Source organism: Bos indicus x Bos taurus, chromosome 17, assembly GCF_003369695.1.
Source record: "Bos indicus x Bos taurus breed Angus x Brahman F1 hybrid chromosome 17, Bos_hybrid_MaternalHap_v2.0, whole genome shotgun sequence".
Classification (NCBI taxonomy): domain Eukaryota; kingdom Metazoa; phylum Chordata; class Mammalia; order Artiodactyla; family Bovidae; genus Bos; species Bos indicus x Bos taurus.
Window position 1 is genome coordinate 57,230,201 of NC_040092.1, and position 26,538 is coordinate 57,256,738.

The window sequence follows — 26,538 nt, forward strand, 5'->3', positions numbered from 1 at the left end:
GAACTTATTTACAAAACAAAAACAGACTCACAGACACAGAAAATGAATTTATGGTTACCAAAGCAGAAACGAATGAAGAGATAAATTAGGAGTTTGGAATCAACAGATACACATCACTATATATAAAATAGGTAACCAACAAGGACCTACTGTATGGCACAGAGAACTATACTCAGTATCTGGTAATAATGCATAAAGGAAAAGAATCTGAAAGAAGAATATATATATATATATATATGTTTAAATAAATCATTTTGCTGTACACTTGAATGTAACACAACATTGTAAATCAAGTACATTTCAAATAAAAAAAAAAGAAAAAAGAGAAGCGAAGCCAAGAATTACAAATTTTGGAACTAAAGACCTATAAGTATCGTTTAAAGCCATGGACTTTGAAACTCTTCAGAGCAAGAGAGTGTTTTAAGTTTTGTGAATATTAGGGTAAAACTGATACTCTGAATTTGAACAAGTTTTGACATGGGAATAACTTGCCTGTTCAAGCTGACTTCTGTCACCTACCCCCAGAGGTGACAGCCAAGAGCAAAGTCTCTGTCATGGTCAAGTAGAGGCAATGGAGGAGTCAGGGGCTGAGCACTTAGCTGTGGGCTCTCCTGCACCAGATACAGGAGCTCAGGTAAGTCACTCAACCCCTCTGAGAGTCAATTTCTGCTGTTTTAAAACCGGAAGAGCACCACCAGTGACAGCTGCAGAAAGTCAAAGCTCAAGTAAGAAGCATTTGGGAGAAGACTGTTCTGTACAGTGGGCATGCATGCTCAGTCGCTCAGTTGTGTCCAGCGCTTTGTGACCCTATGGACTGTAGCCCCTAGGCTTCTCTGTCCATGGGATTCTCCAAGCAAGAATACTGGAGTGTTTCCTCCTCCGGGGGATCTTCCTGACGCAGGGATTGAATCCGCATCTCCCTCATTGCAGGTGGATTCTTTACCACTGAGCCATCAGAGAAGCCCAACGGGGAACATGGGGAGGGGCTATTCTTTAATCTCTACCAGGTCTTTTCCCAGGCTTGGTTCCCAGGTAGCCTCATATATTGGGATGCCATCTGCTCAACAAGAAGCTGCACTGACACATCTCAGCCACACACACGACAGCATCATGGGACCTTGCTCCTTCATAACCTCAGTGGCTTCCTAATGAACAAAGCTGCAGGGCAGTCCTGATTCCTCAATTACCCATAAGTAGCAACAGATGCTGTAAGGTAGACCTGTTCCAGTGACCAGCATTTTCAGTGATTAGACAATGGAGTGAAGATAGTAATTAGGTAAACCACACACAAAGATAAATACATGGAATGGAGCATGTTGATCATGCCCAAGAGACAGATAAAGCAGGTAGAATGTGAACGTGTGAAAAACCCCTCTAATTTAACAAATGATTTGCGAAAGCCATGTGGAATGATCAATTCCGACCTTCCTTAACTAAATAGTTCCTGTGGTATATTATTTAGAAAGAGATGGGAACAGAAGAATAGGTATAGTTGATATAATTCCCAGCAACAAAATTCAGTTAAATGGTACACTCCTGGCAAATAGGAAGTGAAGCCAAAAAAGACATTTGTCCTCTTACATACTTTTCATTTATTAACTGATGCCACTTATCTCAACCTCCTAAGGGATACCAAGCTAGAAGTATGACCAGTGGCAATAAGAACAGCTATGTTTCAGAGGCAACATGCATTAAATCTTGAGTCACCAGAAACCACTGCTCACATGACAGTCCTGTTAAGAAGCTCTAATTAAGGGACTTCCCTGGTGGTCCAGTGGCTAAGACTCCATGCTCCCAATGCAGGGGCCTGGGTTCGATCCCTGATTAAGGAGCTAGACCCTGCATGCTACAACAAAGACCCAGAGCAGTCAAATACATAAACATTATTTTTTAAAAAACAGAAGCTCTAATTGGTTCATTTTCTCATCCTTCAATTAAATTATTTCAGCAGTACAAAAACATGATGTTGGTCTTAGATAACCTTTTCTGGTCTTCCCTTCCCCCATTCTGAACTTTTAGTAATTGGCTGCAAAGAACATGACTTTTGGAATTAAGAATTTATATTCCTCCACTCCAAGTCCTTAGGCAAATGACTGACTTCACCTGTGAAAGGGAAATAGTAAGCAGTACCTGGCAGGTCTGTTGTAAGATCAGAGATAAAATGGGAAAAGACACATTGCGGGGATTCCTGTGTCTGTAAGCTCTGCATAGGTAGATGCTGTCAAGGGTGCAGCATGGCTACAGATTCTGCTCAGCATGGCTTGAGACTTCTCTGAGTTTCATCTAGCGTAGCCTCAAAGCCAGTAAGACTCAACACCAGGCACTTAGGAGTTCAGTGTGTAATAGCAAACTGTCATGCACAAAAGTGCAGTTCCAAGACCCCTGTTCAAAAAAAGTACTCACTGAGTACAACAAAGTGATGTATCCAAGGTTATATCCAAAGTAGCAAAGGTTAACCCATCATCAAGTATATTAGTACAGATATCATTTCAGGTGCTTCTATATATGAATACATTTAATCCTAACAAGAACTATAGTAGGTAGTTACTGACACCTGTTCCTATTCTACAGAAAAGAAAAGAGAGAATCAGAGACATTGGGTCATTTCTCTAAGGCTGAATGGCCAGCTGGTAACAAACACATTGCTAAAAGGCAAGAGCAGTTTTCCCACTCCCATTACCTCCTCATTCAGATTACAGGCTGTAATTTGAACCGGGAATGCAAAATCATTGTCTGTTATTCTGGTTGTTGTGCTGATACACTGTTGTTCTGAAAAAATTTCTCTTCAAAAGTACTGCCAGTTACTGGATTCTGTCAAAATTGAGATAGCTCCAAGAAAGATAAGTCAGGCAAATTCTTGTGTCTGTAAGCTCTGCGTAGGTAGGCAATTGTCAGGGATACAGCATGGCACAGAGCCCATTGTGCCCAGGTCAGCATGGCCTGAACCTTCCCTGAGTTTCACTCTAGCTTAGCAGAAAAGCCAGTGAGACTCAGTTCTTCCTGATACCCAAATACAATTTGCAAGTGATCCAATAATGTTTAAAGACTTGCATTCATTTAGAATTTTAAAACAAGCTTCTAATGTACATGTGACAATTGTAAAATATTGCAAGAGGATTTCAAGAGCTTAATTTATTTTCAGAGTGGGATTATAAGTAATAAAGAGGAAAATGTAAATGAGCATTAAACTTATCACCCTGGGAAACGAGCTGTAGGTTGCGTGCATGTGTATGTGTGTGTGTGTGTGTGTGTGTGTGTGTAGTTAGCTACCACCTTTGCCTGAATTGTCTCTTGTGTTTCTTCTAAACCAGCAGACAGGGTTATTGTTACCATCTTTCTAAATTCCATATATATGTGTTATTGTACTGTATTGGTGTTTTTCTTTCTGGCTTACTTCACTCTGTATAATAGGCTCCAGTTTCATCTTTTGGACTCTGTGGGAGAGGGCGAGGGTGGAATGATTTGGGAGAATGGCATTGAAACATGTATATTATCATATGTGAAATGAATCGCCAGTCCAGGTTTGATGCGTGATACAGGGCTCTCGGGGCTGGTGCACTGGGATTACCCAGAGGGAGGGGATGGGGAAGGAGGTGGGAGGGGGGTTCAGGTTGGGGAACACATGTATCCCCGTGGCTGATTCATGTCAGTGTACGACAAAATCAATACAATATTGTAAAGTAAAATAAATAAAAATAAAAACAAAAAGAAAATCTAAACCAGCAGAAATCCTGCTCATCTTCCAGACCTGGTCCAAATGCCACATCCCCTGAAATGTTGTCTCTGATACCACAGTTATAGTTAATCACTGCTTGCTCAGTACTCCCATAGTTCTTGACTTATGTCTTTATTTTGCCCTTATCATAATATGCCTGACCTTATAGTTTGTTTCTATAATATCTCAGAAATTTTTTAGAAATAAGGAGGAAGTATAGCCTGACGGTTAAAAGTTGGAGCTTCAGATCACACAAAAGTCAACCTGGATCCCACAAAAGTCAGTCAGTCTCTGCCACTCATCTTCCATAAGATCTTTGGAAAGTTGATCACTGGGAATCTTAGACTTTCCACCTTTCCATTGAAGATAATGTGGGAGACTCCTGCGTTCAAATTACTTTAATTGTTATGTCTAAGTATCTTTTCCTATAAAACAAAGATGATAATAGAACATTTATCTTACAAATGGAATTGTGAGAATTAAATAGTATATGTAAATTGTTTAGAACAATGTACATTGAATGAACAAGCACCCAATGAATGTTAGCTATTTTTTTAAAATTCCCCTTCATGGGTCACAGCCTTGTTGGGGCAAAGGGGCTGTGTAACTCAGTGAAGCTATGAGCCATGCTATGAGGGTGACCCAAGATGGGTGGATCATCATCATCGTGGAGAATTCTGACAAAACGTGGTCCACTGGAGGAGGAAATGGCAACCTGCTCCAGTATTCTTGCCAGAATCCCATGAACAGTATGAAAAGACAAAAATATATGATACTAGAAGATGAGCCCTCGGGTCTGAAGGTGTCTAGTATGCTACTGGGGAAGAGTAGAGGGCAATTACTAATAGCTCCAGAAAGAATGAAGCAGCTGGGCCAAAGTGGAAATGATGTTCAGTTTTAGATGTGTCTGGTGGTGAAAGTCCAATACCATAAAGAACAATATTGCATAGGAACCTGGAATGTTAGGTACATGAATCAAGATAAATTGGATGTGGTCAATCAGGATATGTCAAGGGTGAACATTGATCAACATCTTAGGAATCAGTGAATTAAAATGGACAGAAATGGGCAAATTTAACTCAGATGACCATTATAGCTACTACTGTGGGCAAGAATCCCTTAGAAGAAATGGAGTAGCCCTCACAGTTAATAAAAGAATCTGAAATACAGTACTTGGGTGCAACCTCAAAAATGACAGAATGATCTCAGTTTGTTTTCAAGGGAAACCATTCAACATCGCAGTAAGCTGCCTATGCCCCAAACACTGATGCAGAAGAAGCAGAAGTTGACTGGGTTTATGAAGACCTACAACATCTTCTAGAACTAAAACCAAAAATGGTGTCCTTTTCATCATAGGGGATTGGAATGCAAAAGCAGGAAGTCAAGAGATACCTGGAATAACAGACAAGTTTGACCTTGGAGTACACAATGAAGCAGGACAAAGGCTAACAGAGTTTTTAAGAAAATCCTTTAAAAAATGGGAGTACCAGACCACCTTATCTGTCCCCTGAGAAACCTGTATGCATGTCAAGAAGCAACATTAGAACCAGACATAGAACAATGTACTAGTTCAAAATTGGGAAAGGAGTATGACAAGGCCATATATTGTAACCTTGCTTATTTAACTCCTTGCAGAGTACATCATGCAAAATGCCATCCTGGATGAATCACAGACTGGAATCATGATTGTTGGGCAAAATATCAATAATCTCAGATATGCATATACCACTTTAATGGCAGAAAGTGAAGAGAAACTAAAGAGCCTCTTGATGAAGATGAAAGAGGAGAGTGAAAAAAGCTGGCTTAAAACTCAACATTCAAAAAACTAAGATCATGGCATCTGAGATCTAAGATCTACTTGCTATCACTCCATGGCAAGTAGAAGGGAAAAAAGTAGAATCAGTGAAACATTTTATTTTCTTGGGCTCCAAAATCACTGTAGATGGTGACTGCAGCCATGAATTTAAAAGAAACTTGCTCCTTTGAAGAAAAGCTAAGACAAACCTAGTAAGCATATTAAAAAGCAGAGACATCACTCTGCCAACAAAGGTCCATATAATCAAGGTTGTGGGTTTTTTAGTAGTCATGTATGGATATGAAAGCTGAACCATAAAGAAGGGCAAGCGCTGAAGACTTGATGCTTTCAAATTGTGCTGCTAGAGAATACTCCTGGACTGCAAGGACATCAAACCAATCAATCCTACAGGAAATCAACCCTGAATATTCAATGAAGGGACTGATGCTGAATCTGAAGTTCCAATATTTTGGCCACCAGATGTGAAGATCTGACTCACTGGAAAAGATCCTGATACTGGGAAAGATTGAGGGCAGGAGGACAAAAGGGGCAACAGAGGATGAGATGGTTGGATGGCATCACTGACTCAATGGACATGAATTTGAGCAAACTCTGAGAGACAGTGGAAGACGGGGGAGCCTAGTATGCTATAGTCCATAGGGTCAAAAAGAGTCTGACATGACTTAGCAACTGAACAACAACACATTTTTTTAATTGGAGTATAATTGCTTTACAATGTTGTGCTAGTTTTTGCTGTTCAATAAAGTGAATCAGCCATGCTGCTGCTGCTAAGTCGCTTCAGTCATGTCCGACTCTGTGCGACCCCATAGACGGCAGCCCACCAGGCTTCCCCGTCCCTGGGATTCTCCAGGCAAGAACACTGGAGCAGGTTGGCATTTCCTTCTCCAATGCATGAAAGTGAAAAGTGAAAGTGAAGTCGCTCAGTCGTGTCGGACCCCGTAGCGACCCCATGGACTGCAGCCTACCAGGATCCTCTGTCCATGGGATTTTCCAGGCAAGAGTACTGGAGTGGCTTGCCATTGCCTTCTCCGGAATCAGCCATGTGTATACATATATCCCCTTTCTCTTGGGTCTCCCTCCCACCCCGCCTCTGGGTCATCACAGAGCACTGAGTTGAGCTCCTTGTGCTACACAGCAGCTCCCCACCAGCTTTATCCCCCTCACCTCCCCGCCATGTCCAGAAATGTTCTCTGTGTCTCTACTCCTGCCCAGCAAATAGGTTCATCTGTAATGTTTTTCTAGATTCCATATATTAATATATATGTTAATCCATGATATTTGTTCTCTTTCTGACTTACCTCACTCTGTACGCTATTTTTAATGTTATTATCCTGTAGAACTGTGGTAGGAGAAACATAGCATCTTGTTTGCAAAGAGAGAAGCACACAGCAGGTACTCAAAAACCAGTAGCTTTTACTGTGCCCATGATGCCTTGTCCTTAGAAGGTGCTCCTCAAAATTACTGTTCAATGGAATGCAATGCTTTATAAGGGAAGAATCACACTATAGGAATAAGGAAACTGGCCATGAATTTATAATGAGGCAACAAAATAGAGCAAGTGCATTCTTAACAGTTGCTTCTCTTGCTTGAAAATCATCCTGCAGCTTATATGAAGAGGTAAAATTTTTATTAATATTTTTATCAATAGATTAAATACAAAAATATACCTCTGTGCTTAGTATTCCCTTAGCTTACCTATAATACCACATAGAAGGTAAAAATACTAAAGATATAGTAAAATCTTCCATTCTCCCATTGGAGCTTTAAAAAAGTCAGAGCTTTATGATCATTTATAAAACACAGATCAGCAGGAACGGAGAAGTGTGAACACAGGAGAAAACTGGCAAGTTAGCCTTCCTCGATTTTTTTTTTTCTTTCCGAGAAACATATAAAACAATGACTGATTTATAGCAATTCATAAACTATGAATGGATCTGACATGCAGGTTAATGAAAGCCTTAGCAAGCTATAAAAGCCACCTCTATAAAGAGATGAGGCAGTTTTTGTGCAGCTTGTCAATTTGGGCATATTTTATACACATTTTCAAATTCTGAACACAGAAAACTGATCACATGATTTACATGACTTTTTTTTTTCCTAGCTGGGCTGTTAGATATATGGTAGCTATTTATAGAAAATCTAAAATCAGTATGTAGAATCACATATATGATCCAAGAGAAGAACAGAGCCTTTAGAATCAGCATTCTCCTTGTCCTTATTGAATGCCTGTCTAATATTTGAAGTTACCAACCCAAGGACATCTTGCCTTTGTACCATGACATAATGCTGTGATAGAAATGAATTTTAATCACTGAATTCTAGGCTGTTGCCCATCATTTACCTGGTCCAGATATATAGTGGTTGCCTGTCCACAGACCTTTTTTTAAACAGAGTTTCTACAAGGGTATACTTCAGTTTGTTTATTTAGTCACATTATATATGGCAGAACTGACGTTGCTTACAGAGTAAATGTGAAATAATTTTCCATAAAGTACTTGGAATCACTGATTTTTCAGTACATACCATGATTTCAAAGGACCAGGAAGTAGATGAATCAAGAAACCTATTTGACAATACAGATTTTATTTTCTCTTCTAGGAAGACAAGACGGCTGGCTTTTTATACATAAATTGGTATAATAATACAAAAGTATTTATTGCATGAACCTGGTGTGAGTATGTATTCTGAATTCAGAGTCTTTATCTTGTCCTGAACCAAACATCTGCTGCTGTCCTGGTCTAGAATGTGATTCCTCCTTTGCTCCCAGTTCGAGTGCTGTTTCCTTCCTTCACAAACTGGCTTTAGTTATATGTTCCTTGGAAGGGAGACCTGGCTGGCTCAAATAGTAGGAATCTGCCTGCAGTGCAGGAGACCTGGACGCTATCCCTGGATTGGGAAAATCTCCTGGAGGAGGGCATGGCAAGCCTCTCCAGTATTCTTGCCTGGAGAACCCCCATGGACAAAGGAGCCTGGCAGACCACAGCCCATGGGGTCGCAGAGTCAGACACGACTGAGCAACTAAGCAACACAAGTCTTCCTTGAAAAGCCTTTGACTACTTTTTCTCATATTAGTTTGATCCTTTTATATTCTTAGAGACCCTGAAAAATAGCTTAGCTTTTAAGGATCTTTTTAATGGCTTCAGGAGTCTTAGGCTGAACTAAACTAAAACTAGTTTGATCTCTTTAGCTATACTAAGAGTTAATTGAAGGCAAAGAGCAGAATTTTACCCCTTCAAATATGCCCCCTTTTCTTGTTCAGCTTATTTAGGTGTTTATTTAAATAAATGAACAGTTAAGACATTTATATGAGCATGTTGCAGAAACTTTGGAATATTTAATAAAATACTTAACATAAGGAAAAGCATAACAAAGGAAATGGAAATTTTACCAAGTTGTGAGAACCATGATTAAAGTCTGTCATGCCTGTTCTTCCAATCTTATTATTTTGTGCACACAGACACAGTTAAACAAGGGTTTTGTTGTACATGCAGTTTGTTAGCCTGCTTTGACAACTCTTATATTTCCTTGTTGAATAAAATATCCTTTTGACAGATGATTTTTAATGACTACATAGTTTTCCATCTTTAAAATATATATGTTTCACTATAAAAAATAAACAACACACGCTGATTGACTCTGAGTTGTGGATGAAATGGAGTGGCTCAAACTTTGCTTTACTGGTTCTATATTTGAGGTATTAGAAGAAAAGTCAAGAAATGAGATGGGCAAACAGAAATCAAGAGGGTTGTCAGGGAACTTCCCTCGTGGTTCAGTGGCTAAGGCTCCATGCTCCTAATGCAAGGGTCCTGGGTTCAAACCCCAGTCAGGGAGTAAGTGAAATCGCTCAGTCATGTCTGACTCTTTGCGACCCCATGGACTGTGGCCTACCAGGCTTCTCCATCCATGGGATTCTCCAGGCAAGAATACTGGAGTGGGTTACCATTTCCTTCTCCAGGGGATCTTCCCGACCTAAGGATCGAACCTGGGTCTCCCGCATTGGAGGCAGACGCTTTAACCTCTGAGCCACCAGGAAAGATCCAGTCAGGGAACTAGATCCCAAATGCTGCAACTATTTTAAGATCTGGCGCAGCCAAATAAAAAATATTTTTAAAAAAAGAGGATTAGCTATCTGAAAATGTATGATGACATATGGCTACATTGCAGAGGTAATTCTGCATTGTCTATGATTGATTTTCATCTGATATAGTTCTCACTATATTACTAATAAAATTATAGAAATCAATATGGGTTTATTGACTTTAGAGAAAACAGAGATATAAAGCAAGGATCTATTAAATAATTTGAACCTCAAATTAGTCTTATTTTCTGTGCTAATAAAATCTGTAGAAAGGAACTGATGCATTTTTCAATTCAAGAGGAAGAAATCTCTGGGAAAAAATCATTTTATCATTCTTAAAAGAGAAAACAGCTTCAGAAAAGGCAAGGAATCGAACAATCATTTGACGTTGAATCCCACCTCTCTCTAACCCTTACTCACTAGAGTCTCAGCAACACCCAGGCACCAGGATTGATCCTATTGTCCAGAGGTTCAGTCCAGGTACAGGTGAGGGAGACTAAAAGAAGCCTGGGAGCAGGAACTCACTGGCTCAGCCCCTCTCTTACCCTTGTCCTATTCTGACTCTGACATTCTAGTAGCCCAATAAACAGTCCTTCACTATTTGCAATTTCCACTTTCACTTCAAGACCAATTCAACTCATAATTTGGTTTCATGCCTGATCAAACCAACAACCTGAGTTACTACCCTCGAGCCCCAGTCTTCTCATTCTTCCAACCCTATTACCTGCTGCATAAGTATCTCCTATAGTCTGCCCCCTCAGGCTGGGAGAGTCACCTGGGTCTTATGTTCAGTATGGACACTTTCCAAATCAGCCTCCACACCTTGCCTAAGTCTCTTTGGACACACAGAGGCCTTCCTCAACTCTCTATGTCCAAGATAGGCTCCAAATAGGCCCTCTGTTCTCCAAACCAACTCCTTCTCCCCCAGGCACAGTCTATAGAGTTGCCCTATTTCTGTCTACCCAAGACTTAATCCTTTCTGAGAGTACTTTTTGAGTTTTCTATGCTCCCAGTAAAATTTAGATGAATGAATTACTTGCATTTGTTAGGGATTTCACTCCCTCCACCATGTACCCATGTTCCTATCATAACTGAGACCAAGGCTTTTGACGTGTATACAATGTGTGTTTCAATGTGTCCTGCAACTGCTCGCTTGGCTTTCATTAGGTATCAGTCATTAGTATGTAAGTTATTTCAAGAACGTGACCTCATGCTGTTAAATGAAAAACACAAGAATCACATACACATACACACATGTCATTCTCACCTATATATTAACGTGCATTAGTGACTATTGCCTGGGATTCATGATATATGCGGTGTCCATATAAAAATACGGAAACATTCTTTTAAGTATTCTATTGACTTTGGAGGCAGTAAATGGAGGCATGACAATAAATGTGATAAGCATAATCAGGGAACTAAACTTAAGAAACAGTTCACGGGAATTTCTTTTCTTTCATGTCTTTGTCAAATGACTCAATTCTATATATAATTTCCCACAATGGTTTCAAGAAAGAAACATTATCTGATGGTGAGAAATGATCCCTCTTCTTAAATGCCAGCTTTGTTGAAATAAAACAATTTTATTAAACTGTAAACAAAGTCTGTGTTCTCTTGGATTTTTACTTATTTTCCTCTTCGTGAAAATAAAAGGGGTGCCTATATACTCAAGTTAAACGATGAAAGACACGTGGAAGCAGAGCTATAGGTGTCCAGGTGAATTACACAATTTAAATGCAGTCAACCACTAGAAATACTGTTGACAATGGGCATGAGATCCTCATCTTATCAGTACATGTTTCTCTTTTACTATCAAGATATTTTTAACCAATCAGCTTGCTCAATTGACTAGACATTTCCCACCTGATTAACTTGAATAAAAATGTAGCAGAGGAACTTCAACAAGATATAATGATTTTATAGACATATGGACAAGACAGAAACAAATCCTTGATAGAAAGTAACTCATACAAAATAATATGACACCTGCAAAATTAGTGTGGCTGTTCCCAATTTAAAAAGGAAGCCAGTGAAACTCTCAATTTATTTGAATACTTTGGTACAGAATCAAGAATCAAATGTAAGAAAAAAATTATTTGGATGGATAAACAACACAGTCCTACTGTATAGCACAGGGAGATATTCAATATCCTGAGATAAATTATAATGGAAAAGAATATATATATTAAAATGTATATATATATATATATATACACACATATATATGTATAACTGAATCACTTTTCTGTACAGTGGAAATTAACATGACGTTGTAAATCAACTCTACTTCAATAAAAGAAAATCTACCCCAAAAAAAATTTTAGTTGGAAAATTAGTTGGAACAATATCTCTTACATCCTTTATTCCATTTTGTTCCTAGATTTTTTGTAGTAAGATGCTTTGTTTTCTTTCTCATTAATTAAATATGCATATTCTTAAACAATGAAAAAATATTTAAGAAAATATTACTCTTTAACTTATTAATTATGAAATGAAGCTAACTATATGATAGATGAAGTCTTGAATAATTTGTGAGATTAAAAAAAACTTAAAGAAAAAAATGGTGACAAAAATATACACTAAAACCTAAATGGGTTTGGCTGTGATGTCTTTGAAAGAATAGTTTAAAAAATATCCTCAAGAAATGGTATAGTTAAGAATCTTTTAAGTGCTAAGAAGTATAACAAACAGATTAAGAAATACATATTCCAGGATCAACAACACAATTCCCTGAAGATTCTAGATAACTTTCTTTTGTTTACTCATCAAGGATTTCCTGCCATATGACAAAATAAAATTACCTGTTGTTAGGAATTCTAGTGTATTTTTTGAATAGACATGAAAAAAGAAAATTAAAGTTTGTTTTTTTAAAATGGGAGAAATATTATTATGAACAAATTCTCAGAGCTGCTCACCTCTTAAATCTATGATTCAAGCCAGAAATGTAAGTGATGATAGTGTTGTTCCCAAACTTGACTGCACTTTCAAAACAGTTAGTATAGTTAGGTCTTTGAAAAAGACAGGTAACTTTAATTGAAATAGAAGATAAGTATGTGGTCCACACATTCTGTCTCCATGCTTGACTAACAGCCTCTACTCCAATTACTTCTGCCTAATTCAGATTTCCCCTGTTCTCCAGGATTCAAGCAAGAAAGCTTTCTTTGGGTTTTGAAATACTCTTAATGAGTCTAACAAATCTTCATTTTTCAGAAGTCTTGCTGAAAGGTTAAAAAAAAAGACTATATTATCTTAAAATAAAAGATGAGTAAGTAAAGTCTCAAGTAACAAGAGTTATAGTTAGTGAGTCAGGAGATGCCACGGTCTTTTTTGATACTTGGCTCCCTTTCTGAAAAGTGGATTTTTTCTTTATTTGACAACATCTGAGAATTTTCTAGACAAATAAATAAATAAATAAAGTATATCTTTATCAGGGGTTGTCAGGCATTGCCAGAAAGACAGGGATGAATAGGCAGAGCTCAGAGAACTTTTAGGGCAGTGACGATACTAAGTATGATACTATAATGATGAACACATGTTTATACATTGTCCAAACCCATAGATAATATGTAACCGCAAGGATGAACCCTAATGTAAATTATGGACTTGCTCAGTCACTCAGTTGTGTATGACTCTTTGTGACCCCATGGACTGTGGCCCACGAGGCTCCTGTGTCCATGGGATTCTCCAGGCAAGAATACTGGAATGAGTTACCATTTCCTTTTCCGGGGAATCTGCCTGACCCAGGGACGGAACCCGGGTCTCCTGTGTCTCTTGCATTGGCAGGAGGGTTCTTTACCACTGAGTCACCCAAAAAGCCCCAAATTATTGACTTAGGATAACAATAATCTGTCACTGTAAGTTCATCAACTGTAACAAATGTACCATTCTGGCTGGGGGATGTTGGTAATGGGGGAGGAAATAGATGGGGAAACAGTGAAAACAGTGTCAGGCTTTATTTTTCTGGGCTCCAAAATCACTACAGATGGTGACTGCAGCCATGAAATTAAAAGACGCTTACTCCTTGGAAGGAAAGTTATGACCAACCTAGATGGCATATTCAAAAGCAGAGACATTACTTTGCCAACAAAGGTCCGGCTAGTCAAGGCTATGATTTTTCCTGTGGTCATGTATGGATGTGAGAGTTGGACTGTGAAGAAGGCTGAGCGCCGAAGAATTGATGCTTTTGAACTGTGGTGTTGGAGAAGACTCTTGAGAGTCCCTTGGACTGCAAGGAGATCCAACCAGTCCATTCTGAAGGAGATCAGCCCTGGGATTTCTTTGGAAGGAATGATGCTAAAGCTGAAACTCCAGTCCTTTGGCCACCTCATGCGAAGAGTTGACTCATTGGAAAAGACTTTGATGCTGGGAGGGATTGGGGGCAGGAGGAGAAGAGGATGACAGAGGATGAGATGGCTGGATGGCACCACTGACTCGATGGACGTGAGTCTCAGTGAACTCCGGGAGTTGGTGATGACAGGGAGGCCTGACGTGCTGTGATTCATGGGGTCGCAAAGAGTCAGACACAACTGAGCAACTGATCTGATCTGATCTGATACATGTGTAGGGGCAGGGGAGTACCTAGGAAACCTCTATATCTTCTGTCCAAATTTGGTGTGAACTGCAAACTGTTCAAAAAATAAAACCTATTAGAAAGAGAAAGAAAACAAAACCAAAAAAATTATGATTGTTTTCTCAATAAGTTATGCTTCAAATTATAATATTTTGAGTGAAGGATGTAAATTTGAAACATTTCATTATATAATAAAAATATATTCTCCTAAAATAATTGGAACTTCAAATCACTACAAACTACTACAGATAGTGGAAATATGTGTTTCAACTTGCCCATAACTTCATAAAATATATATGTATTAATATTCAATGATTTGAATATTAACATACATCTGGTGAAATTTCATACAAATAAATGTAAAAATATTAGAAACCTTTCAAAGTACTTCAGGACAATGAAAGAAGAAGAAAAGTCTCTCTAAATAGTTCATAGGAACCATATTCTTACCCCCTTTAAATGCCATTTTGCAACTAATTCCCTAATAGCACTTTGCAGTCATACCCAATTCCGGTTCCTACTCACTAGCTAAGTAGTGGACCAGCCTCAGAGTATGCATTTTTTTTTAAACCACTGCTACATAAGCAAAAATTGCTTTTATTGAAGTGTAGTTGATTTACAGTGTTGTAGGGGTGCACATTTTTAATTCATCCTTTGACAAATTTACAAATTTCTACATGTGATAGATTCTTAGGGTTGCTTAAGCAAGTTAAAGCTTTGAATTAAAATAAAATTCTCAAAGTCAAGGATCTCTCCACAATATCAAGACAGAAGAGCAAGGGAATATTTTTGAGTAAGTGAGACCAAAAGGGGAGCACAGACCTTGTAAATGTCATAAAGAAGGACAAAGGAAAACTCTACATGAGCCCAGTTAACAGCCCAAGGAGTGAGTAATTAGACATATGGATTTTGAGACATGATTTGCAACAAACTTCAGTCACTGTATTAGAATGAGTGTTAGGCAAAGGACTTCTGGCCAGCAGTCTGATTGTGTCTGATTGACAGACACAAACCCATCACCTGTGAAGTCCTCAATCCTTGGGTCATAAGCTGACCTGCTCCATAGCTCAGATTCTTCACTTATAAACTGGGGAAAATAACACTTACCTTATAGAATGATTTTTTTTTTTTACAGAATAATATTCATGAAATGTTAGAAAATATATTATGATATAAGTAACAATGATATCAGTAACATACCTAAAGTTGTAAACTATATGTACAAAAGGCTTATTACATTTATAGCTATAAATAAATAAGAATTTCTTACCAAGGATGAATTCCAACTGTGGTTCATTTGGAGTCTTCTGAATGCCTATGAATAATAGGCACAAATTCAGATTGACTATATTTAACTCATCAAAATCAAGTGAACATATATAACTCTCTCCCTGCCCACAATGTATAAACACGTTATTTGGCAGAACAAATAAACTCAGTTGATCATCCAGACGTATATAACAAGTCAATTCTCAGGGCAGGATGTAATATTTATAGCAAAACTAGATATGGCTAAAGATGTGATTGCTCTATTTAGTTCCATGGTTATAAAACAGAAATATTGTTTCCGTAAGGCATGAAAAATGCAAAACATATTTTTCAACTGTTTCTGTTTCTTTTGTATATATGTCGACAGAGATGGAAGCTTCACAAAGGATGACCTCATCCAAGTCTTCTCTGAAGCAGATTTCTCTTTCACACCACCTCGACCTTGTGCTAATAGTAAATAATTAAAGAGCGATTTCTAGTTAGGTTACTCAGGACATGATGACAGTAGTTATTCTGCCAATTTATTGATAGCTCAAATCAGTATTCTATTAAATGTTCTTTCCTTTTTTGGCAGTTAAAAAAAATCTATTAACATGGCTAACTGATTTAAGATGAAGTGGGAGGGAAAGTAAGTTTGAGAACAAAGGTAAGGAAATGGGAACATTTAAAGGTTAGAAGATAGAAAGGTAAGGCTGTGGCAAGTAATAAAATGGTAGATGGATTCGTTAAGACCACAGTCTGTTTCAGAGCTTCCCAAACAAGAGTGGCTGACGGGGGATATAGCCATTTTTTTTTTTCAGTATCATCAAATGAAATATAATCTATAAAAATAATGAATCAGTATGTTGTACACCTTCACCAAATATAATATGGTAAGTCAATTATACGTCAATAAAAAAGAAAAACAGAAATAGAGATTATAAAAAATATAAAACCAAATAAAACTACAAAAAGTAAGCACAACAACAACAAAAATAAAGAGTGAATGAGGATTGGGATGTCATTTGTCACCACTCATGGGTGACCAAGAAATAAAAGAGTATTATAAAAATCTTCTCCTTGTTTATCTTTATTGGTGCACTCATCAGATAAAACTTATATGTATTAGCATTTAGTCATGAATATACTGTGTCCACTACAGACTGGCACTTGCTATCCACCTCTGCAAGGATTAAATCATGAGCTGCTGCAGCTGCTGACCTTCAGTATCCCCTGAAAGGAATTTAGGGTGGAGATCATAAATGAGGCACTCTGTGATTTGCGGAAAACAACAACAACAAAATGGCAGAACAGGTTTTCAGACAGATATTTTCAGGAGACAATTTTATAAGCCCAATTCTTGCATCTCCTCATATCTAGAAAAGCACTAAAATCCTTCATGGTGACATCTGCTCCTTATAACTAGCAGTGACCTTCATGAGAATAGCAGAAACCTTCTGCAGAAATATGTGCTTGATTGCATGTACTCCTCTTTCACCAAAGTCACATGTACACTGACCTTTCCCCCTGCTTCTTTGGAGCAGTTCCTAAGAGCTATCTGAAATGCTGTCTCCCGGGTTATAGTTTTCATTTTGCCCCAATAAAACATAACTCATAACTCTTATGTTGTGTATTATTTTTTCAGTCAACAACTGTTGGAACCATCTCTTTGTATAAAACCCATCTGTTTTTTATATACAGAGTTCATATTTTTTGCATTTATGTTTACTTTTATTTCCTACTGACATTTAACAATTTTAGACTTTCTAAGAGGGGTTAGATTGACAATTATTAGGTAGGTCTTTGTTAATTTCAAATACTGTAGTTATTTTTTTAAAGGCTATTAACAATTCTGCTATAAGCTCTGACAATCAAATTACTCAAATAAACTCATCCAACCAGTATCATTTTCTCAAGATTATTTTTATAATGTAAATGAAATATGAGAGGTTAGGCATATGTTTACCAGGGCTAAATAACTGGATAAGAATTTTTTGAATAAAACACAACACATGGCTGATTCATGTCAATGTATGGCAAAACCACTACAATATTGTAAAGTAATTAGCCTTCAATTAAAATAAATAAATTTTTTAAAAAGTTTATGCTAAACAATCTAACCCAAACTCTAGAATGTTAAGCATGAGAGGAAACATATAATTCTTCCAATGATTTGAATTACTGGAGTAGCACAAAAATCAACGTTCATGTTCAAATGCTAATCCTGGCCAAATAGCCAAGCTTGCTTGCTCTATTGATGTGACTTAGGTATGGCAGCAACCGCTAAGCAGCTAGTGTAATCATTGTGCCCTAATGTTCTCAACTGAAGAGTCTTTGGTTTTAAAGAGAAAATTTCTAGGTTTCAAAAAATAATTCCACATGAGAGTAGAAATATATTCAATAGAAAGTGTGCAACAACAGCCTCCTAAATGGTGTCTCGGACCCTCTCTGTGCCTCCACAATTAGGTCTCCATCAACATCCAGAGTGATTTTTTCAAAATTCGAGTACTGTCTTAGTTTTCCAATTGATCTTCAAATAAAGATCAAAATCCTTAACAAAAAGAAACTATATACTGTTCTTAATACACATTCAAGAACAATGGTTCTATTTGATATTGAACCATTTCATAGACTATCATCTACCTCACCCAGGATAAAAGAGGAGAGACGTATCATAGACTTAGAACACTGAAATAATAGTGCAAAGGAACAAAGTTATTTAATTTGGGAACAAAGTTATTTAATTTTATACTCACTTGTGAACTGAAAGTCCCCGGTGTCATTCGCCTGGGGGGTAGGCAGAAAGTTCTGGCCTTCTTCTGATGCTCCTTCCTCTTTGATTTCCATGATCAATCTTCACAGTTCGTTAAATCTCCCCAATGTCTGTGCCCAAATGCCACGGCCAAAGATTCTTGGTTTAATATAGGTGTATTTTCAGCTAAAGTCCTGATATTCCCACTCTGAAATTCTGCATTTAGGAAACAGCAACAGGAAAAGTCTCAGTTACTTCCAAGTTCAGTATAAAGCTAAAAACTCAAGGTAGTTAGAGCCTACAGATACCTTCGTATGAACTTCCTTCCCGCCTCTCCCACTTTTATTTTCAGAATCTATCCACACAGTTAATGTATCATAAACTCTGGGTTAAATGGGTATTCTCTATGTAACCATTTTACTGTCATATGAGATACTTCTAAATCCTGAGAGGTATATTATTTCTCTTCTAATTCATTTTGTAAAGTAGCACATAGCTATAGGAGCTGCTAAATTAATATGTACCTAATTTAGCAGCAAGAGCAGACAGCATCTTGACAAAGCATTAGGATGTTCAGCCAAGATGTATCTTACTATCATTCCTTCCATTAGAACTGCCCTTTATGCTTATCTCTCTACCCACTTTTGTTACAACACTATTCATGAGCACATTAAGACCATTTGGCACAACACTCTTCTTCCAAGATGAGCTAACAGGTTGTTCAGGGAAGTTCCAACTTCATCATTATCCATAGTTTCTTGCTTCTCTGCCTGATCAAAGTTTAAATGTTTAATGATTGGGATATATGGTGAAAAGAATGAATATTAATTCTAAAAAGCTAAAGTTCCAGGGCAAACGAAAGGAACAGCAAAATGATGAAAATTAGCATGGGGAAAGAAAGCCTCCAAAAGTTTAATACCCTGTTACACAGACAGACTCAAACAGAATTAAAGTCATTTTGATTTTTAGTATGTTATTCATGACCAAGAATGAATTAGGAAAAAAAAAATCAATGTTGTTTTTATTCAAGTTACCACCTGAATTAAAATGTATAAAAATCTTTAAACATCTACCCAATGCTATTTAATGAGATAGCAGCAATGGAGTTTGGTTTGGAATACTGATTTGGTTTCCAGCTTCACAAGTTCATAAACTCACTCTTTGTTGTTTTTAACAAAGCAACTTCATTTATAATTCAGCTCTAGTGTTTAAATGTCATCTGGCAAAAATTAAATCCAGAGAGCATCTTGAATCTTTAGAACATATTACAATAAGTTTGCAGATAAATACACATTGGCTTCTAAGGATATAACTAGGAATACTTGCTGGGGGTAAAAGGCTATAGTACTATCAATAAGACCAAATCCATTAATTTGGTAATTATATGTTTTATTGAGTTATAGTTGATGTACAATATTACATAAATTACAGGCATACGACATAGTGATTCACAATGTTTAAGGTTATACTGCATCTATAGTTACTATAAAATATTGGCTATTATATTCCCTGTGAGGTACTATATATCCTTGTAGCTTATTTTATACATAATAGTTTGTGTCCCTTAATTCCCTACCCCTATATTGGAAACAAAAGCAAAAATAAATGGAACCTAATTGAACTTAAAGGAAACCATCAACAGGATGAAAAGACAGCTTACCGAATGGGAGAAAACATTTGCAAATGATATGACTGATAACGGGTTAATATCCAAAATATATAAAGAGCTCATACAACTTAACGTCACAAACAACCCAATTAAAAAATGGACAGAGATCTGAATACACACTCTTTCCAAAGAGGAGATGCAGACGTGCCAACAGGCACATGAAACCATGCCAAGCATCACTGATCATTAAGGAAAAGCAAATCAAAACCACAGTGACCGATTGCCTCATACCAGTCAGAACGGCTGTCATCAAAAAGAACACAAACAAATGTTGGAGAGGACGTGGAGAAAAGGGAACCTTCATACGCTGTTTGTAGGAATGTAAACTGGTGCAGCCACTGTGGAAAATCATAAACATATATATATACACATATATTTATATAATTTTGCCATTTGAAACAACACAGATGAACTTGGAGGGTACTTTGCGAAGTGAAATGCCAGACAGAAGAAAACAAATACTGTATGATATTACTTGAATGTTAAGTCTAAAAAATACAACCAACTAGTGAATATAATAATAAAAAAAAAGGAAGCAAACTCACAGACACAGAAAACAAATTAGTAGTTTCCAGTGTGAGAGGGAATGGGGGAGGGGTAATATAGGGGTAGAAAATTATATTTTAAATTAAGATAATATTTTCTTGTTGGATTATTTAAATTTAGATATCTTTTTAATATATAAATAGGAAAGGCGCATACTTATTGTACCACATTCTTTCAAGAACCTATGACAAATGCATTAGCATCAGTGGGATGCATTAGCATTCACATCTGTGGAAGGGCGCCATGTATGTGGGACTCAGATACACGGATTTTGTAAACTTTACTACACACTTTGACCAAAGACTCAATCCCTAATCCTGATCAGTCATTTTAAAAATTGTAAAGGAGATCTAAATAAGGCAATAAGGATGAATCCTAGCAAAATAATAACCCGGTACCCAATGACAAGTGATTAACAAATGTTAACTCTGTGTGTGGGTTGTGTGCACTTGTGTAATTTGAGGGTGAGTAGAGCTAAGAGTCGGACACGACTGAGCAACTTCACTTTCACTTTTCACTTCCATGCATTGGAGAAGGAAATGGCAACCCACTCCAGTGTTCTTGCCTGGAGAATCCCAGGGACGGGGGAGCCTGGTGGGCTGCCGTCTATGGGGTCGCACAGAGTCGGACACGACTGAAGTGACTTAGCAGCAGCAGCAGAGAGGACTAAAGTAAGATGCCCACAAAGACCCACTAACATAGTCTCATTTTAAGCACGCCCTTTCAAAACTGAAAAATGAACTCAATTTTAGAGAGTATGGAGCCAGACCTATGAAACAAAGCTTATTTGACAACCTCTTATGATTCTATTCATTTCCATTCTATCTTTGCTGCACTTGAGGACAAATTTCAGGTGTGATAGTTATTAGCAAGGCACAGACCTCAGAAGGAATCAGCTACTGTACTGGCAAAGTAAAAACCAAGCATTTCCAGCTGATAAATATAGCCTTTACCTAGGGTTATGGTTAGGGGCAGTAGTTCCTTTTCTGTGTCTGTTTGGAAACTTTTTGGTTTGGAGATCATGCATAAAAATAGACTGAGGTTTTTACATACCACACAGAAGTTTAAAACAGCCAGAGACTAAACAATTCTTAAAGCAGAAAGAAACCACATTAAGTATACCTTAAGCAGAAGAATAACACACTTATATTTGATTTTTAGAAAGCTTTTGTTGATGTTTTTTAGTAGCTAAGTCCTGTCCCACTCTTTTGTGACTTTATGGACTATAGCCTGCCAGGCTCCTCCGTCCATGGGATTTCCCAATAGTGGAATGCGTTGCCATTTCCTTCTCTAGGGCATCGTCCCAACCCAAGGATCAAACCTGCATCTCCTGCATTGGTAGGTGGGTTCTTTACCACTGATCCACAAGGGAAGCCCCTTTAGAAAGTTTATTGAAAGTCAAAGAGGAAAATATACTAGAATGTGACAACTCAGTAAGGAAATCAACCTGTTTGGAGGCAATCCTAATATTCTAGAAAAATGAAATAATAAAAAGAATTCATGCCAACATAGAAGCAGATAACTAGAGAAGAAAATTGGATCCAAACCAATTAGAATCTGGATTCAAATCAATTACTAAATAGAATTACTTAGACTTGGTGATGGAATTAGATGTGATGTCAGAGTTGAGATAAAGGAAGACAGAAATTTCACATGGGACCCAGTCTAGTTTGGACTATGAAGCTATCTGTAGAATACAGTAAGTCCCCTCCATGTGAACCTTCAAGCTGTGAACTCTCAAAGATGCACACGTGCGTTCCATCAACATCAGATGGGAATGAGACTGCAGCTTGCCCTCTACTTCCTACTGCTGATGACCCTTCAGGTCAACCATCTCCCACCTCCTCTCCCTCCTCCACTCAGTAACTCTTCTTGCCTGTTCACTCCATGTCAGCCCCTGTATGCCAGTTGTTGTGCTATACTACTCTACTTTTTAAGGTACTGTACTGTAAGATTTAAAATGTTTTCCTTTTTTGTGTATGTTTGTTTTCTATGTATTATGTGTGAAAAGTATTATAAACCTATTACAGTATAGTACTATACAGCCGATTGTGTTAGTTGGGTACCTAGGCTAACTTTGTCGGACTTACGAACATGCTATTGGAAAGGAACTCATTCATATGTGGGGAACTTGAAGAAGGAATTGCAGTCAAAGATGATGAGTTTGATTTTAAACATGTTGTTTCTGAGATGCCTTAAGATATTCAGAAAGCGATTGAACACATGGGTCTAGATCACGGGAAAGATATTAAGGCTCTTAAAATATATTTTTGGTCAATTATTGTTGACTAATGGTTGAAGTCAAAGGGATGCATAAAGTCACAGAAAGCAAGGGCATGCAGTGAGAAGAAGGATGACTGAGGACTCAACCTTAAGGCACAGAACTGTTTCAGAGAGCAAGAAGAGACGTCACCTGGGAAAGGGACCAGCAATGATGGGGAGAGCAGAGAGGAGTGACCAAGGGTAACGACATCATTGTTTCTCAGATAAACAGTGCCACTGGGTTAAAAGGTGACTTCACTTTTTTTTAAGAACGGGGACACGTGTGCATATTTAAATACTGAAAGGACATAACCAAAGGAATAAAGAGGAATTAAATATTAAGAAGAAAGGAGATGATTGATGGGGCAAGGAAAATCTGGATGCTAGTACCTGCTGTAATGAAAGGAGGGGTAAATAGAAAATTAGATATGATCTGACACATAAGGGAGAGAAACTTAAGGATATTCACCCCATGGCTTCAGCATTTTTTTTTTTCAAGAAAAGGACATATTTGTGAACTCTGGGTAAGTAAAGATGTCTCAACCTCACTTCAAAAGCACAGTTCATAAAGAAAAATGTTAATAAATTTGACTACATTAGAAGAAATATGTTCTGTAAGCAAAAGATACCATATACAGTGTGAGATAATTTATATACTAGGAAAATACATTTGGAACACAGAAGTTTTCCATTTCTGCTTACATGAGGACAGAAAGACTATTACTCCTACCAGAAACTCAAGAAAAAGCTGAATAGTATATAAAAATCCTAACTTTTCCTTAAGTAAGCAGAGAGCTGAGGTCTCAAAGCAACCAACCAGCCTGAGCTCTTAGAAAAGATAAATTCCTCCAGAGAGCAGAGCTGTCTTTCACCAGAAGAAGGGATGTCAGGCTCCAAACAAGTTTGAAATGGAAATTCAATCAAAATATTTAATGACTTACTAAAGGTCAGGGTAGGTTACCATGAGCATATATAGGTACTGACAGCCACAAACTCAAAGGTAGTTTGTATCCATCAACAGATGCTTTTCTTCATGAACCTCACCAGACGCTCATGAGAAAGACTGGGAGCAGAACAGGATATGAAGAAAGCGTCCTTGATAATGCAGGACTGTGGGAGGCAAGCAGCAGAAAAAACACAGCACATCACTTGGACCTGCCTCTCTCCAGAACAAAACTGGCCAACACTGTTGCCATCAGGGCACAGGTGAAAACTCATTGCGATGAGGGGATGGAAACGAGAGAGGAGGGAGGAAAGTTTCCTGAGATTGTTTCATTACAGATCCTCTATTTCTAAGAGAAGGAAAGAATCGCTGAGAAAGCCCTATCCATAAGGCCCAAGAGCTCAAGACAGCAACAATATAAACAGTCAGGAGAAAAGCAAATAAGCGATCAAGAAAACCAGACTCATATGATGTGGAAGTTGGAATTATCAGAAAGAGAATACACTAAAAACCGTGATGGAGGGGAAGGAGGTGGGAGGGGGGTTCCGGATTGGGAACACGTGTACACCCGTGGCAGATTCATATTGATGTATGGCAAAACCAATACAATATTGTAAAGTAATTAGCCTCTACTTAAAATAAATACATTTAAATTTAAAAAAAAACTGTAATGGAAAAGGTAGACAACCTGCATGAGCAGATGGATATTTTTAGCAGAAACTATTGGAAAGAATCAAATGGAAATGCTAGGAATGTAAAAGAAAAAAATATTTAAAGACATCAGAACCCTGATCTAGGAAGCTCAGAAAGCACCAAGCAGAAGAGTCACATATACACAACCCCCCCACCAATAATCAAACAAGCAAAAAAAAAAACCAAAAACTTGTACATATATCATATTCAAACTACTATAAACCAAAGTTAAGGAAAAAATTTTTAAGGTAACCAGAGCAAAAAAGGCAAAGTACATATAGAATGACAGAAATAAGAAAACATTTTGGACTGCTTAGGACCTATGTAAGTGACATATTTAAAGTTCTGAAAGAAGAAAAACTATCAGACGAAAATTCTATACAAAGTAAAAATAACCTATAAAAATTCAGAGAGACAAAGACTTTTGCCCAGACAAATAGAAAGTGACAAATTCATTACAAGCAGACCTGCACAGCAAGAAATACTAAAGGAAGTTATTCAAGCATGACATAACAGAGAAATATCTGGATCTGCAAAAGAAAAGAAGAGTACTACAAATAGTATAAAGGAAAATAAATGTTAATTTCATTTTTTCTTACTTTGAGTAACTATAAAAGATAATTTCCCAAAGCAGAGGTTGGCATAATTTTCCTGTTAAGGACAGACAGTAAATATTTTAGGCTTTTGGAGTCACGGAGTCTCTGTCAGAGTCACTCAACTCTGATGCTACAGTGTGAAAGCAAATACTGAAAATACATAAACAGGTAGGCCTGGCCATGTGACACTAATATTTTATTTGCAAAACTAATTGGTATTCAGAGTTTGTTTGACGTGCAGACTAGGATCTACCAAACACTGGTCTAAAGCACAATTAGTAGCAACGTATTGTATGCTTCTAGCATATGTAAAAAATAACATCAGTAGCAAGATGATGAGAGTGAAGAACAGGGAGTTATTATTGCTTTTACACTAAAATGATAGGCTTCTCTGGTCACTCAGATGGTAAAGAATCTGCCTGCAATGGAGGAGATCAGCATTCGACCCCTGGGTCGGGAAGATCCCCTGGAGAAGGGGATGGCTACCCGCTCCAGTATTCTTGCCGGGAGAATCCCCACGGACCGAGGAGCCTGGTGGGCTACAGTCCATAGCGTTGCAAAGAGGTGGACATGACTGAGTGACTTTCACTTTCATTTTCATGCTAAAATGATAGTATACAATTATATCACTAAATTATGTGAAAGTAGACTATTTGCTCTTAATCCAACCACATCAATAATTACATTAAATGCAAACAATCCACAGACACAGATACTTCAATTAAAAGAGTGAGACTATCAGCTTGGATAAAAAAGTAAGTCCTGACTATATGCTTCATGCTCTTCTATGCTTAGTTGCTCAGTTGTGTCCGACTCTTTATGACCCCACAGACTGTAACACAGCAGGCTCCTCTGTCTGTGGAGATTCTCCAGACGAGTATCCTGGAGTTGGTTGCATGCCTTCCTCCAGGGGATCTTCCCAACCCAGGGATCAATCCTGGGTCTCCTGCATTGCAGGCAGATTCTTTACCAGCTGAGCTACCCGGGATGCCCTTCATAGTTATATTTATGCTTCATATAAATATGAAATTTATATATTTTTCCAGTAGTCATGTATAGATGTGAGAGTTGGACTATAAAGAAAGCTGAGCACTGAAGAAGTGATGCTTTTGAGCTGTGGTGTTGGAGAAGACTCCTGAGAGTCTCTTGGACTGCAAGGAGATCCAACCAGTCCATCCTAAAGGAAATCAGTCCTGAATAGTCATTGGAAGGACTTACACTGAAGCTGAAACTCCAATACTTTGGCCACCTGATGCAAAGAGCTGACTCATCTGAAAAGACCCGGATGCTGAGAAAGATTGAGGGTGGGAGGGGAAGCAGACAACAGAGGATGAGATGGTTGGATGGCATCACAGACTCAAGGAACATTAGTTTGAATAAACTCTGAGAGTTGGTGATGGATAGGGAGGCTTGGCGTGCTGCAGTCCATGGGGTCACAAAGACTGAGCGACTGAACTGAACTGAAAATGAAATATATGCTTCATAGTTATATTTAAATAGAATGACATACATAGGTTAAAGTAAAAGGATCAAAAAATATAAACCATGCAAACATTAATCAAAAGAAAACTGGAGTGACTATATTAATATAATTAAAATAGATTTCACATCAAGCAATATCAAAAGGTACATAACACACATGTGCCT

General features: G+C 37.8%; 1 protein-coding gene across 2 annotated transcripts in view; it reads right to left on the bottom strand.

The window, feature by feature from the left end:
- The window catches only part of INPP4B (inositol polyphosphate-4-phosphatase type II B), an 850,869-nt gene that overhangs the window by 410,584 nt on the left and 413,747 nt on the right, over positions 1–26,538 (bottom strand). For both annotated transcript variants that reach the window (XM_027567415.1, XM_027567414.1), the window contains exons 4-5: positions 18,187–18,398; positions 15,453–15,497 (exon numbers count right to left, since the gene is read on the bottom strand). In XM_027567415.1, coding sequence (XP_027423216.1) covers positions 15,453–15,497; positions 18,187–18,277 — 136 coding nt within the window. In that variant the 5' untranslated portion in view covers positions 18,278–18,398. The remainder of the gene's footprint in view (positions 1–15,452; positions 15,498–18,186; positions 18,399–26,538) is intronic.